The sequence below is a fragment of the Barbus barbus genome, assembly GCF_936440315.1.
Source record: "Barbus barbus genome assembly, chromosome: 42".
Classification (NCBI taxonomy): domain Eukaryota; kingdom Metazoa; phylum Chordata; class Actinopteri; order Cypriniformes; family Cyprinidae; genus Barbus; species Barbus barbus.
Window position 1 is genome coordinate 494,004 of NC_136720.1, and position 12,655 is coordinate 506,658.

Below are 12,655 nucleotides of genomic sequence, written 5' to 3' on the forward strand. Positions count from 1 at the left end.
TAAAGAGAAAGAGAAGCAATTTTTGTTAAGCCAGATAGTGACGAAAGAGATGTGTTTTCAGCTGTCGCTGGAAAATTATCAGGGAATTAGCAATCCTGATAGGGGTGGGAAGTTCACTCCACCAGCCAGGAATGGTGAACGAAAATGTTCTGGAAAGGGATTTTGTGGCTCTCTGTGATGGTACCACAAGGTGTTACTCACTAGCGGATCTCAGACTTCTGGAGGGAATGAAGATTTGTAAAAGTGAGAGGAATCAGGTGCTGAGCCTGTGCCTGTTCTATATGCAAGCATCAATGTCTTGAACTTGATGCGAGCCATAACTATGAGCCAGTGCAGGGAGATAAAGAGAGGTGTAGCATGGGCTTTTGGGCTCAATGAAGACCAGTCACGCTGCTACATTCTGAATCATTTGTAGAGGTTTGATTGTGCATGATGGAAGTCCAGCCAGAAGAGTATGGCAGTAGTCCAGCCTAGAAGTGGCAAGGGCCTGGACAAGAAGTTGTGCAGCATGCTCCGTTAGGAAGGGCCTGATCTTTCTGATGTTGTGCAATGCAAACCTGCAAGATCAAGCAATTTTTGCCATGTACTCTTTGAATCTCAGCTGGTCATAAAAGATTACACCAAGATTTCTGACCGAACTTGATGGGGTAATTATTGAAGACTGGATGGTGAAATCACGTTGTAAATTTGGAGTGGCAGGGAAGACAAGGAGCTCAGTCTTTGCCAGGTTTAGCTGTAGGTGATAGGTATGTAACAATATTATCAATAGCGTGACATCGCAATCAGGGCCGTAGCCAGGATTTTTCAAATACCGAGGTCATTTTTTCGAACCCCCCCCCCCACACACACACACAAATAAATACAAAAAAATACCATAGATTGGGGAGACATTTATTTTCACAAGCCATATTTACATTGTGACAATAGAAAGTCAACAAATGCTGTATTCTTTTAATATGAATCCTTAAAGTGTTGGCTTGGCATATATCAATGTGCCTGTGTGTGTTTGTTTGTTTCAGAAAGAGAGTGAATGAGAGAGTGTGTGTGTGTGTGTATTAGGCCATTTGTGGGTGTATGTGGAGAGACATACAGTAGGCCTAGAGAGGGTGTGAACTGATGACTTGCAACCAACCTATTCTTTGTGTGTATGCCTCTGTGAAAGGTATGTTTTAATAGAGGCAAAGTGTGTGAGATTGTAAAATTTGTACAGTATATGCATGTGTCTGTAGTTGTGTGTCTATGTGTGTGTGAGAATAAGATAGAGAATAATCTGGCCTCTTTGGAGATCAATCCATCCATCCAGTGTTCACATCATTAACTGTAATGACATAATTAATAGAAAAAAACAATGAATACATCAGTATTCCTCCCCCTTTCCTCCTATTAATACAGCACCAACTTTAGTACATGCAACACATGTCATAATAGTTAGTTCATATTGTTAGATTACATTAAGTCTCACCTCTTGTCAAAACAAGTAACAATTCTCCTGTGGCCAGAAGCATCCCATCTCTGGAGCACTCGATGGGGGTCAATTTCAATGTTCAGGTGGACATGCATGAGAGCTAGACTAGATAGCCTCTCATCACCCATGGTAGAGCGAAGCCATGTTTTGAGTCGACGTAATGCAGAAAAAGACCTTTCACATGAGCAAGTGGTGACTGGCAATGTCAAGAAAAGCAAAAGCATGCACTTAACATTTGGGTAAAACTCCAAAATTCCATTCTGCAATGTTTCCGTTGCAGTAGCAGGGAGAGGCCCAGTGTGATTCTGGAATTGATGCTTCCATCTGTGTATTTCCTGCTCTGCAGTGTCAGGATAAGGCAAGTCCTCTTTATACCATGCCAACAGACGGTTCTCTCTTTCCTCATTGAGCTGTGGCAAAGCCTCGGGCACTAAGTAGGCTGCAAGCAGGGCTGGTTCAGTGGACTCTGCAAGCCGGGTTCTCAATTCGTTTGTAACATGATCGATGAAGGGAATGAATAAATTCAACCTGTAATGCTCTGCAATTGATTGGGAAGGTACATTGCCCCTGTGTTGCTGTTTCACCACTATTCTTTTCTTCACAGGTGTAACACCAATGGTGTTTGCCAGCTGCACTGCTTGTTGATATATTTTGCAGAATCTTTCCTCATCATTGCGAAGACTCTCAATGACTCCTGCCACTTGTCTTCCTTCTTTGTAGGCACTTGAAAGGTCTACATTTGGTGACTGCAGTTTAATGGTCAGTGGCCATATATATCCCAGAACATTTTGGGTTACAACTGATGTGATGATTGTGTCAAAGGATTCAATTGAGTTGCGCAACCTGCTGGCTTTTTCAGAGTTATGGGTGCAGTCACTTTCAATTTCTTGCAGTGCACTGTGAGTTGGCTCAAGCTTGGATATAAAGGCACTCACTGTTTTTATCCTGGACCCCCATCTAGTATCAGACATCAGTGGGATTCCTCTGGGTCCATCATCACTTCCCTGTTCTTGCAAAATGTCTTGCAGCTTGTGTTTCCTGGTGCCTGCTGAGAAAAACACAGCCACCTTCTCAATTAAGGTCATTGTGTTCCTCACTATTGGGACATCTGTACATCCATGGACCACAACGAGATTCAAGGCATGACTACGGCAATGAGTATAAAGGGCTCGTGGTTGAAGCTCTTGGATTCTCTTCTGAACTCCACTCAGCCTTCCACTCATCTTGCTGGCACCATCATACCCTTGGCCACGCAGTAAAGAGACATGAAGCCCCCATTTGGATAACTGTTCAATGATGGCTTTTGTGATGGTTTCAGAATCCTGCTTAAGAAGTGGACAGAATCCAAGAAAATCCTCGTGTATCTCAAAATTATCAGATTCAGATACATAACGAATGCAGATTGACAACTGCTCCGTGCCACTAATATCAGCTGTCTCATCAGCCAATACAGAGAAGTACTTTGATTTCTGAATTCTTCGAACAATACAATCTCTGGTTTCATCACCACAACAGGAAATCATCTCATTCTGAATAATTGGTGACAAGTACTTTGCATTGCCAGGTGCAGTCTCCAGGTGTTGGCTCAGTACATCATCAAAATGAGATTTCCATTGAATGAAGTGAATGAAATTGCCATCTTCACTGTCACCTTTCCAGTTGCCACGGAATGCAACATTTCTTTGCCCAAGATTGATAACAACATCGAGTATTGACAACAAAGTCTTACGATTTTTCACAACTTTGTCTGAATATGTCTTGCTGATAACTGACTGTATGTTTTCCATTTGTCCTTTTGTTACAGAGAGGAAATTTTCTGCTAGAGTCGAAGCTGTCATATGGCCTGGTGTCTTTTCGTGGTTTGAGATTATTCCCCGTTTTTCACCGACAGCATTCTTCCAGTCCCTGAATCCTTCTGTTTGGAATGTCATGTTTGTCCCCTTCTGTTTATTGAACAATATGCACACACAGCAATATGCAGCATTCTCAGATGGGGAGTACCGAAGCCAAGGGTATTTGTTTTCCCAGTCTCCATTGTATCTCAGAAGCCTTGTCCCAAACTGACTTTGAGGATATTTATTCTGGTGGTCCCTAGTTCATCTACATTGAAGAATGCCTTTTTTTTCCTCATCTGAGTAGTTACTTTTGTCTTTGTACATAGCTGGATCACAGACAGAGGAACATGCACTCGGAGTCGGACCATCTGACTGTGTTGCACCTGTTATTTCCCTCTCCTCTTGTCTTGACTCTCTCTGCCTGATTATCTCTCTCTCCTGTCTCATCTATTGGACATTAAGACAATAAGTCTTAATAACAGATGTATTATTTAATTTATAAATTCACAATAATTTAGCCTATATGTGAGGGCCATGCACTGATCTTTATAATGACTGGATCGCTCATTGCGTTCTACTGCCGTTAGGGATTGAAGCGTTATGTGATGTTTTCTCAATAAAATCGTATAATTTCCTATTCATTCAATAGAATGTATGCGAATTCTACGGAATACTATATGGCGGTGCGGTGGCTTCACTTTTATGACGTCATGAGCTATCCAGTTCTCTATTATAGATCAGTGGATTCTAATGACAAATGAAACTTAGCGCTTGACAGTGCTGAACAGTCTGCCACTGACACACACAGGCTCACCTTCTCTCCTACTCTTTCCCTGCCCTTCTGTTGTTGGCTTTTTAAAACTTAATTTAGTTTGATGCAAGTTCCTCTTCATGTCTGCATTTCGCTCAAGACCACACTACGATCGATGTACTAGCTTACGTGAAAAAACATACGGCTTTCCCGCCTCTCTGAATCTGTAGCCTAGGTAACGTGACGTCAAGTGCCGCTGCCTGCAAAGACAGATAGAGGCGGAGATTTCACCTGAGAGATTAGACGGAGAATGTGAATTTAATTGGGAGAAAATACAGACGACATATATGGATTCGGACACGGACCGGGTTCTGTGTTTGGCATTGATCATCACTGCTGGATTTCAGCTTTGACTAATTTGAAATTTCGGGAAAAAATACCGAGGACATGACCTCGGTGTCCTCAATGGTAGATACGGCACTGATCGCAATAGCAAAACTGTCTCAATATCATCGTAGGTACATGATGATATGAAATGATAGGTCTTCCGGGCAAAAAGTTTAGTTTTTAAACTTTATTAAAACTTGTAATTCTAATACAAAATGTCTTTAAAGTTGTGTTTTGGAACATTATGCTTTGGCACAGTATCGCTTTACAATCATGTGGGGGGTCTCTCCTCAACCACCACCAGTGTGCAGCATCCACTAGGATGATGCGAAGGCAGCCACAGTACAACGGCACCAGTGCGCTCACCACACACCAGCTACAGGTGGAGAGGAGAGTGTGATAGAGTCAATCAAGTGGATGGGGATTACTAGGAGGCCATGATTGATAAGGGCCAGTGGAGGGAATTTGGCCAGGACACCGGGGCTACACCCCTACTCTTTACGAGAAGTGCCATGGGATTTTTAGTGACCACAGAGAGTCAGGACCTCGATTTAACGTCTCATCCAAAAGACGGTGCTTTTTACAGTATAGTGTCACCGTCACTATACAGGGGTGTTAGGACCCACATAGACCACAGGGTGAGCACCCCCTGCTGGCCTCACTAATACCTCTTCCAACAGCAACCTAGTTTTCCCAGGAGGTCTCCCATCCAGGTACTGACCAGGCTCAACCCTGCTTAGCTTCAGTGGGCAACCTGTCTTGGGCTGCAGGGTGATATGGCTCTGGCTCCACATGTGACTCCACATTTATTTGCGTTAAAGCCCCTTTTCTCAACAAAGTGTTTCCAAACGAATTTTTGCGACATTTAAAGTATCGATATGGAATTTATGCGCTAAAGTTAAACGGAAAAAGATTTTGTCGACAATGAGAAATTTAATTGCCATTTCCATCACCTTTATCGTAAATATTTTAAAGCGCCAAATATTTTTTCACAAAACAATCCTCAGATGGAAACCTGGTTATTGACATTAATTAATCAAATATTGTTTAAATATTTTATTTTCATGTTCCAGTTATTTTCCAATGCATGTCTCCAATTGTAAATTTGTTCTGTTCTTTTCGGTTACTTGTGGGGATATTGATTGTGATCCAGCACCCAAAGCAAAAACATGGACAGTTCTTGATAGTTGCTTGGATATTAGTTTCCTGGTGTTTGGTTCTGATGAGCTGTTCTGCAGCACACCTGCCACCACCCTTGTTTCCCTTATGGAGTTTCCCCTCACTCCTGCCACAGCACCACTGCCAGCACCAGAGCCCACCCTCACTCCATCCAAAGCTCCTCTAATGAGAGATCCATTTGGCCAGAAATGCAGATGAAAATGCACAGACAAATTTAATGAGGAGAGGCGTAAGGAGATCTGGAACAGGGACTGGGACATGGAATACACAGACAGATGTGCATTCATGTTCCATAGTGTCAGCCAGCTACCAACAAAATTGTGTGTGGATGGTGTAAAGTAATAAAAACGTAATATTAATATGTAATTTAAAGCAAATTGTTTAATTTAGCTCAAAGGGAATCATTTATGATTTTATAGGGAATTTGAACAGAATCACTGTTTTACAGCTGATCACTTAACGAGCCGTATAACAAACTCTGCACTGGATATTAAAATCCAAAATATAGTGAAAACACTATTTAATAGCACAGTAACAAGATCAGCAGATTAAGACATTAACTTGTGAGCACAAAACACAAGATACTTCTCTTTTCAATATAAATCAGATTTTATTTATATAAACCTAAGACATAAGCTAATCTAACACATGAACACAAGCATTCACACGTTGCAGAAAGAGAGAAAGTGAGGGAAGGATGAGTTTACGAGAATGGAAATGTGAAATCCCAAGTTTACAGCAATATGTTCAATTGCATAGACCTTAACAACCATCAATCACTTATTTAACCCTGCCTTTGAGTTTCTCAATGAAGCTAAAATTTATATTAAAGACACCAATTCAGTTAGAACCTGGAGGTGTTACTTGCTTGCATTGCCTGTGTTAAGGGGTTTCCTTTGTGTCGTCGTCGTTGCAGACAGGGGGTTCCCCGAAGTTGCTGATTGGCTGGAAGTTCAATAGTCTTTGAAGTGAAGTGAGGTCTTGGGCGTTGGCTGAGGATGCGGAGTTGGTCTGGTTGAAATTTGAAGTGAGTGCAGTCAGAGCTGAACTTTGCAGCTGTAGGAATTATTAATATCCCACATTGTTATTCATTATTTATTTTAGCTTTTAGGGAATTACTCTTATGAGTCGATGGTCCAATGATTAATTGCTATTAATCAGAATGTCCAACTTATACCAGGTTAACGATACCTTATTAACGACTTGTCCAGCAAGTAGTAAAATCAGCACGTTATTTCTTAACCATTGTATTTATCTCATTCGTGGCCAACGATAAAATAAATCAAATAGTTAAATTTAGTTATCTAGCTCCTAGCTGAGCGTAGGTAAACGCGATCTTGGGCAAATAATTATGATCTGTAAAATCACATAGCACAGACAAGAGTTTCTTAATAAAATCAAAGTTTATTCACTACTCTAACACACTACTGACTAGACAACACAAAACAAAAGACATAAACACACACATTCGTTGCAATGAATTGTTCTGATCTGAAGAGAGTCTTAGGTTCTAACTTAATGCTCGTTTCAGCCTGAGGGAACTCATAGACACAGAAGTATTTTATCTTTACTCTTAACAGATAGATATATCACCAGTTTCCAGTAAATTCAAGGGATGTTATCTTACTGTCTGTGTTCCAATCGAGTTCAGTTCTGTCCGGGTCTGCAACGGACCATGCGCGGATTGGCTGCTCGTAGTTCGTCATCACTGGATTACTCTTCAGTGGTTGGATGGCTTCGTGATGACTGAACAACGCTCTCAGGAAGTCTTTCTTAGCTCTTAGCTTCAGATGTTGGTTTCTTTGAAGTTTAACTTTGATCGCTGTTGCAATGCCCTGCCGTGATGTTAGAGACCAGAAGCGCTTTGCAGCGTGAGCAGAACGAGAGACGAGCGAGGCGTGCGTGAGGCTCCTTTTCAGTTTTCAACTCCCCCAACTTTCAGTTGTGCATCCGATTTTAATGGGCCAGTTTGGGATCCGGCCATAGGCGCCTGATCCAATCGGATTCTTTCCTGCGGGGCGTTTGATCCAATCGCAAGTGTTTCTGTGGGGCGGAGCCCCGCCCTGCATAGCTGCCTGTCTTCTATGCATAAATTGTCCGTTCAGTTATTTAATCACATGAAACTTATTAACAGCAGATTTCCATTCGTATTGTAATCATGCATTGATGAAAACAGATAAAATTTCATTCACACCACAATATTATTAGTCATGAAACCAGCTTTCATCCGAAACCAAACACCATGTAACTTTGCATAGCCAAAAAAATACATATGAATACAAATGATATTACTCGGTTAAATGCATTGATTAAACGATCCTGGGTTCTACATAATCACATCGAGCATGTGAAAATTCACAACTAGTGCTCAGGAATATTATACATGCTGGAAACAAATTACATAAGTTCAAAAATAACACAACAAGCTTATAAATGTCACAAACAAAAACATCCTTTAATATATATGTTGTAACTCTATGGTATATAGTGTTTTTGTTTCAGAGTATAATTTCAGTCGCAGAAACCAGTGTAACTTTTGTTCCCTTTTAAACACACAATATCCTTAAGCCAAGATGTGGCTCTCTTTGTCTGTTTCGACAAAAAAAAAACAGGCGCATTCCTTTCTTGGGCGAAATGCGAGATCGTAAAAGTCTTCAAGATTACTTTCTAAGTGAGTTACTGCAGACTTTAATGGGAAGACTAGGGAGTGTTTTCTGTTTTTTTTCAAAGTCATCCAAGGGAGCTTTTTCTCTGTCCAACTTGGTTTATGATAACCAAGCAGTCTATTCTTGAGAGACCTTCAGCTGCTACTCCTTCACGTATATCCTGGGTTTTAGGGGTCTCCTGGATATTAGATGTTTATTTCAGCCGGCGCCAACATGTCTAGAGTGAGGTGTATGCGTTTTATGATAAGACCAGTTCTTCTTACACAGCAAACTTACATTATTAGAACACGCAGCTCCACGGAAAGAAAAGAAACTAAATAAAAGAATAAAAATAAAAGGAGGTAATGAGACCAAGTTATTTTCCTTCTCATTATGGTAGCAGCTGGCACGTGGGTCAGAGCACGCTCAAAGGCCAGAGCACGTGGGCCAGAGCACGCTAATTTTAGATGTGATTTCTTTAACCAGAATATGAGACATTTGACAAAGAATTGATTGGAAGAAACATTTAAAGCATGATTTTTCAAACTCATACATACCAAACACGCATCTGAATCCTTCAGCTATTCAATAATGATTAAAAAGACATACATAATAGTCTAATATGTGGGTTACAAACTTAATATGGGATATTATATGGGACATAATATGTATATGAAAAATAATGTCTTTGTATAGTTCTATGGAGAACAAAGGCGTGTTCTTTAGACAAAGGAATTTTGGTTTGGTCTGTCTTCTATGTGGGGGAGAAGTCAGTCTAAGGAAGCTCGTGAATTCAATCGTGGAACACGTGATGGCCATCTCTTTGACCATAAGTCTTGATTATTTTCCCCAAATTTGACAGTCTCCTTTCTGAATTGGAATTATCAATAAGTGTTCTTTTGTCTCAATGTTGTAAACTGTTTTGTGAAAGAGTTGGTTAGTTTGCTTACTTCAGAATAGTGGTGCCAGAATCTAATTTATGACATTGTCCTGTTTTCTTGGGCCTCTCTGTGGGATTCCAGCTCCTCATGTTTCAATGTTCTGATCGCATCTTAAATTTGTCTAATTCCGTCTCTGATATTCTACAATGGAAAGACAAGTCGGCGTGGCAGATCCTTTGTTTACAGGCTAAAGAATGAAGATCAGGTCCCACAGCAGGTCTGTAAAACCTTCTTCTTGGCCACTTTGGGATATCACCTGGCAAATGACAGCCTGGTACTCTCTGTGATAGGAAAGGACATAGGAAATGAGGTGATCCCAAGAGACCAAAGAGGAAGACATACACCGGCCAACAAGCTGGACATACAGCCTGTGTATGACCATATCAAATCCTTCCATCCATCAGTGAGCCACTATCGAAGGGAGCATGCCCCACATCATCGCTACCTCCCTAGCGACATTAACATCAAGCTCATGTATGCTGATTATTTGGAAAAAGGCAACAGCTGTAAAGCATAAGAACATCAGCTTTGCAAAGCTTGGAGAGGAGGAATGTGAGGAGTGCCTACTGCAGGATCAGCACTTAAAAAATGACCATGATAGGGACGGCCATGTTGTGGACTGCTTGCACTGTCAGTGGTGGTGTGGGCATAAAGAGTCTGCCATGCAGAGCAGGATGACCTACCAGACTGATGCAGAGAAGGACTGGCCAGAGGACACATTAGTAAAGAGTGTGGAAAAGTAATCATGTTGTCTCGTATGCCTGGCCTGAAAACAACACTCTTTACAAATCGCATTGTGGCATTCCATGAGACCTTTGCCTCTGTAGGCAAAAAGAAAAAAAAAAAGAAAAAAACACCATCTCTGTGGTCTGGCATGAGGGCACGGCTGGACGAAGTGCAGCAGAGATCACCTCGGCCTATGTGACTGCACTAGAAAAAGAAAGGGACATGCACACTGCATCTTCTGGGTGGAGAACTGTTCTGCCCAAAACAAGAATTGGTGCCTGCTATCCTTCCTGGTCTGCCTTGTTAATGGTGATACCACCTCCACGGATGATATAACTCTAAAATACTTTGAGAAGGGACACTCTTTCATGAGTGCTGACAGTTTTCACCATGGTGTTGAGCAGGAGATGAGAAATCGTCCTGGAGGAGTGGTGTATGACTTTGAGGATTTTGTGAGTGTTGTGTCAAGCTCAAACTCCAGTAAGGTGGAAGTGGTCGAACTTGGGAGAGCTTCATAAGGAATGGACTGAAGCTGGAGTCAGTGCATCAAGAGTCACCATGCTCAGACGTCTTTAGGTAAAGGGCTACCAAGCCACTTCTGAAACAGAAACAATGGCAGAAGTCAGTAATGTATAATAATGAGATTAAATCAATTTTCAGTTAAAGTCCAGTGTGAAGTTTCCGAAGTCAGTGATGATTTGGGGTGTCGTGATGTCTGCTGGTGTTTTCTAGCAGGACTTTAGCACCAGGCCACAGTGCCAAAACCAATTCCAAGTGGTTTGCTGACATGCCTGACCTAAACCCCATATGGAATCTATGGATATTTTCAAGAGAAAGATGAGAAACAGTCAATCCAACAATACAGATGCCACAGGCTGATCACTTCCATGCCACACCTCACTGATGCTGGAGTTTTTGTGCTAAAGGAGCCCCGACCAAGTATTGAGTACATAAATGAACATAATTTAAAGAACTTTAACTTTTCTGTTTGGCAGATCCTTTTTTTGATTGATCTTAGGAAATATTCTAATATTTTGAGATGCTGGATTTTTTACTTTCATAAGCTGTAAGATCTAATCATCCAAATTAAAACAAAAAAAACTTTTGAAATATTTTACTTTACATGTAATGAATCTAGAATATATGAAAGTTTCACTTTTTGAAATGAGTAACAATAAAGGAACTTTTTCACGATGTTGTATTTTTTTTAGATGCACCTGTATACTGTGAAACCATGATATTTTCTGAGACGATTATCATACCATGGAAATCTCATACCGTTACAACCCTAGATGTCATATGCTATTTTTGGTTTGTTTCACCAAGTGCAGTGTAAAATGCACACATCGGATACGGGTCACTTTTAAAAGAAATGTAAGCACGTTGTACAAAAAATTGGATATAGTCACAAAATCAGATTTGGTCATCAAAACCTGCAGTGTAAATGTGGCCTTATAGTCTCTCTGGTGGCAAACAGGAGGAACGACAAGGACCAAATCAGTGACAACTCATTCTATCACATTGTTAAAATACATCAGTTAGGATTAGTGGTAGGGTTAGGAGATAGAATATACAGTTTGTACAATATAATAATATGAATGCAATTAATGTCCAATAAAGGTTGGTTTAAAGCACCTAATGATATTTTCTGATTTTCCATGATCTAGTCTAAAGTGAGAAGTATTTATGATCAATATGTTGTTAATAAAGCATTATCTAACTCTACATATGCGCTAATTAAACAGTAACACTTTTCGTTTATTACAGTGACAATCAATGATGAACTCACTGTTTGTATATAGTATATTGATGTATTACATAAAGTTTATAAACTAATAATCAACTATTCTAATTTTGGAATGAGGTAAAGGGCTTTGTTGTTGTATACTTATTATAACGAGTTATCAGTAATGTCTAATAACACTGTATTTAGCACAAACATGCACTGCAGATTATAAACTATACATACTGATATATTCACATTAATATAGCAGTTTGTTTTGTACTTTATACAGGCTGTGTGGGTGTAATCTCACTGCTCAGTCCTGTGAAAGTTTGTCTTCAGCTCTACAATCCTCAAATTCACATCTAAATGCGCTGGACTTGAGTAACAATGACCTGCAGGATTCAGGAGTGAAGCTTCTTTGTGATGGACTGAAGAGTCCAAACTCTAAGTTGGAGATTCTGAGGTTTGAGTTTGAAATGCCTGATTAATTATTTTGCAAGTTCATTACTTAAAAGACAAACTGTCAAGATGTATTCTTTATGTAATAACTGTTTTTCTTGTTCAGATTTTCCACATGTAATCTTACTGCTCAGTCTTGTGGGAGTTTGTCATCAGTTTTACAGTCCTCAAACTGTGTCCTGAGAGAGCTGGATCTGAGTAACAATGACCTGCAGGATTCAGGAGTGAAGCTTCTTTCAGATGGACTGAAGAGTACAAACTCTAAGCTGCAGATTCTGAGGTTTGAGTTTGACATAATTAATTCTTTTGCAAGTTGATTACTAAAAAATGCTTTCTGGTGGACTGAAGAGTCCAAACTATCAGCTGGAGATACTGAGGTAAATGGTTTCCATCAAATAATTAACAAAATGCTACCATAATAAATGGATGTTGAATTTTGTCAACAAATGTTGCTCCTGCTCATAATGGAATACCAGAACAAAACACAAAAACAACATTTTCAGGATTTTTTTCATATTTATACAGATGTCTGTAGATGTGG

General features: G+C 40.3%; 1 protein-coding gene across 1 annotated transcript in view; it reads left to right on the top strand.

Annotated features, from left to right (window-relative positions):
- The window catches only part of LOC306861601 (NACHT, LRR and PYD domains-containing protein 3-like), a 149,951-nt gene that overhangs the window by 25,640 nt on the left and 111,656 nt on the right, over window positions 1–12,655 (top strand). The window contains exons 6-7 of the mRNA XM_079403973.1: window positions 11,945–12,118; window positions 12,221–12,394. Coding sequence (XP_079260099.1) covers window positions 11,945–12,118; window positions 12,221–12,394 — 348 coding nt within the window. The remainder of the gene's footprint in view (window positions 1–11,944; window positions 12,119–12,220; window positions 12,395–12,655) is intronic.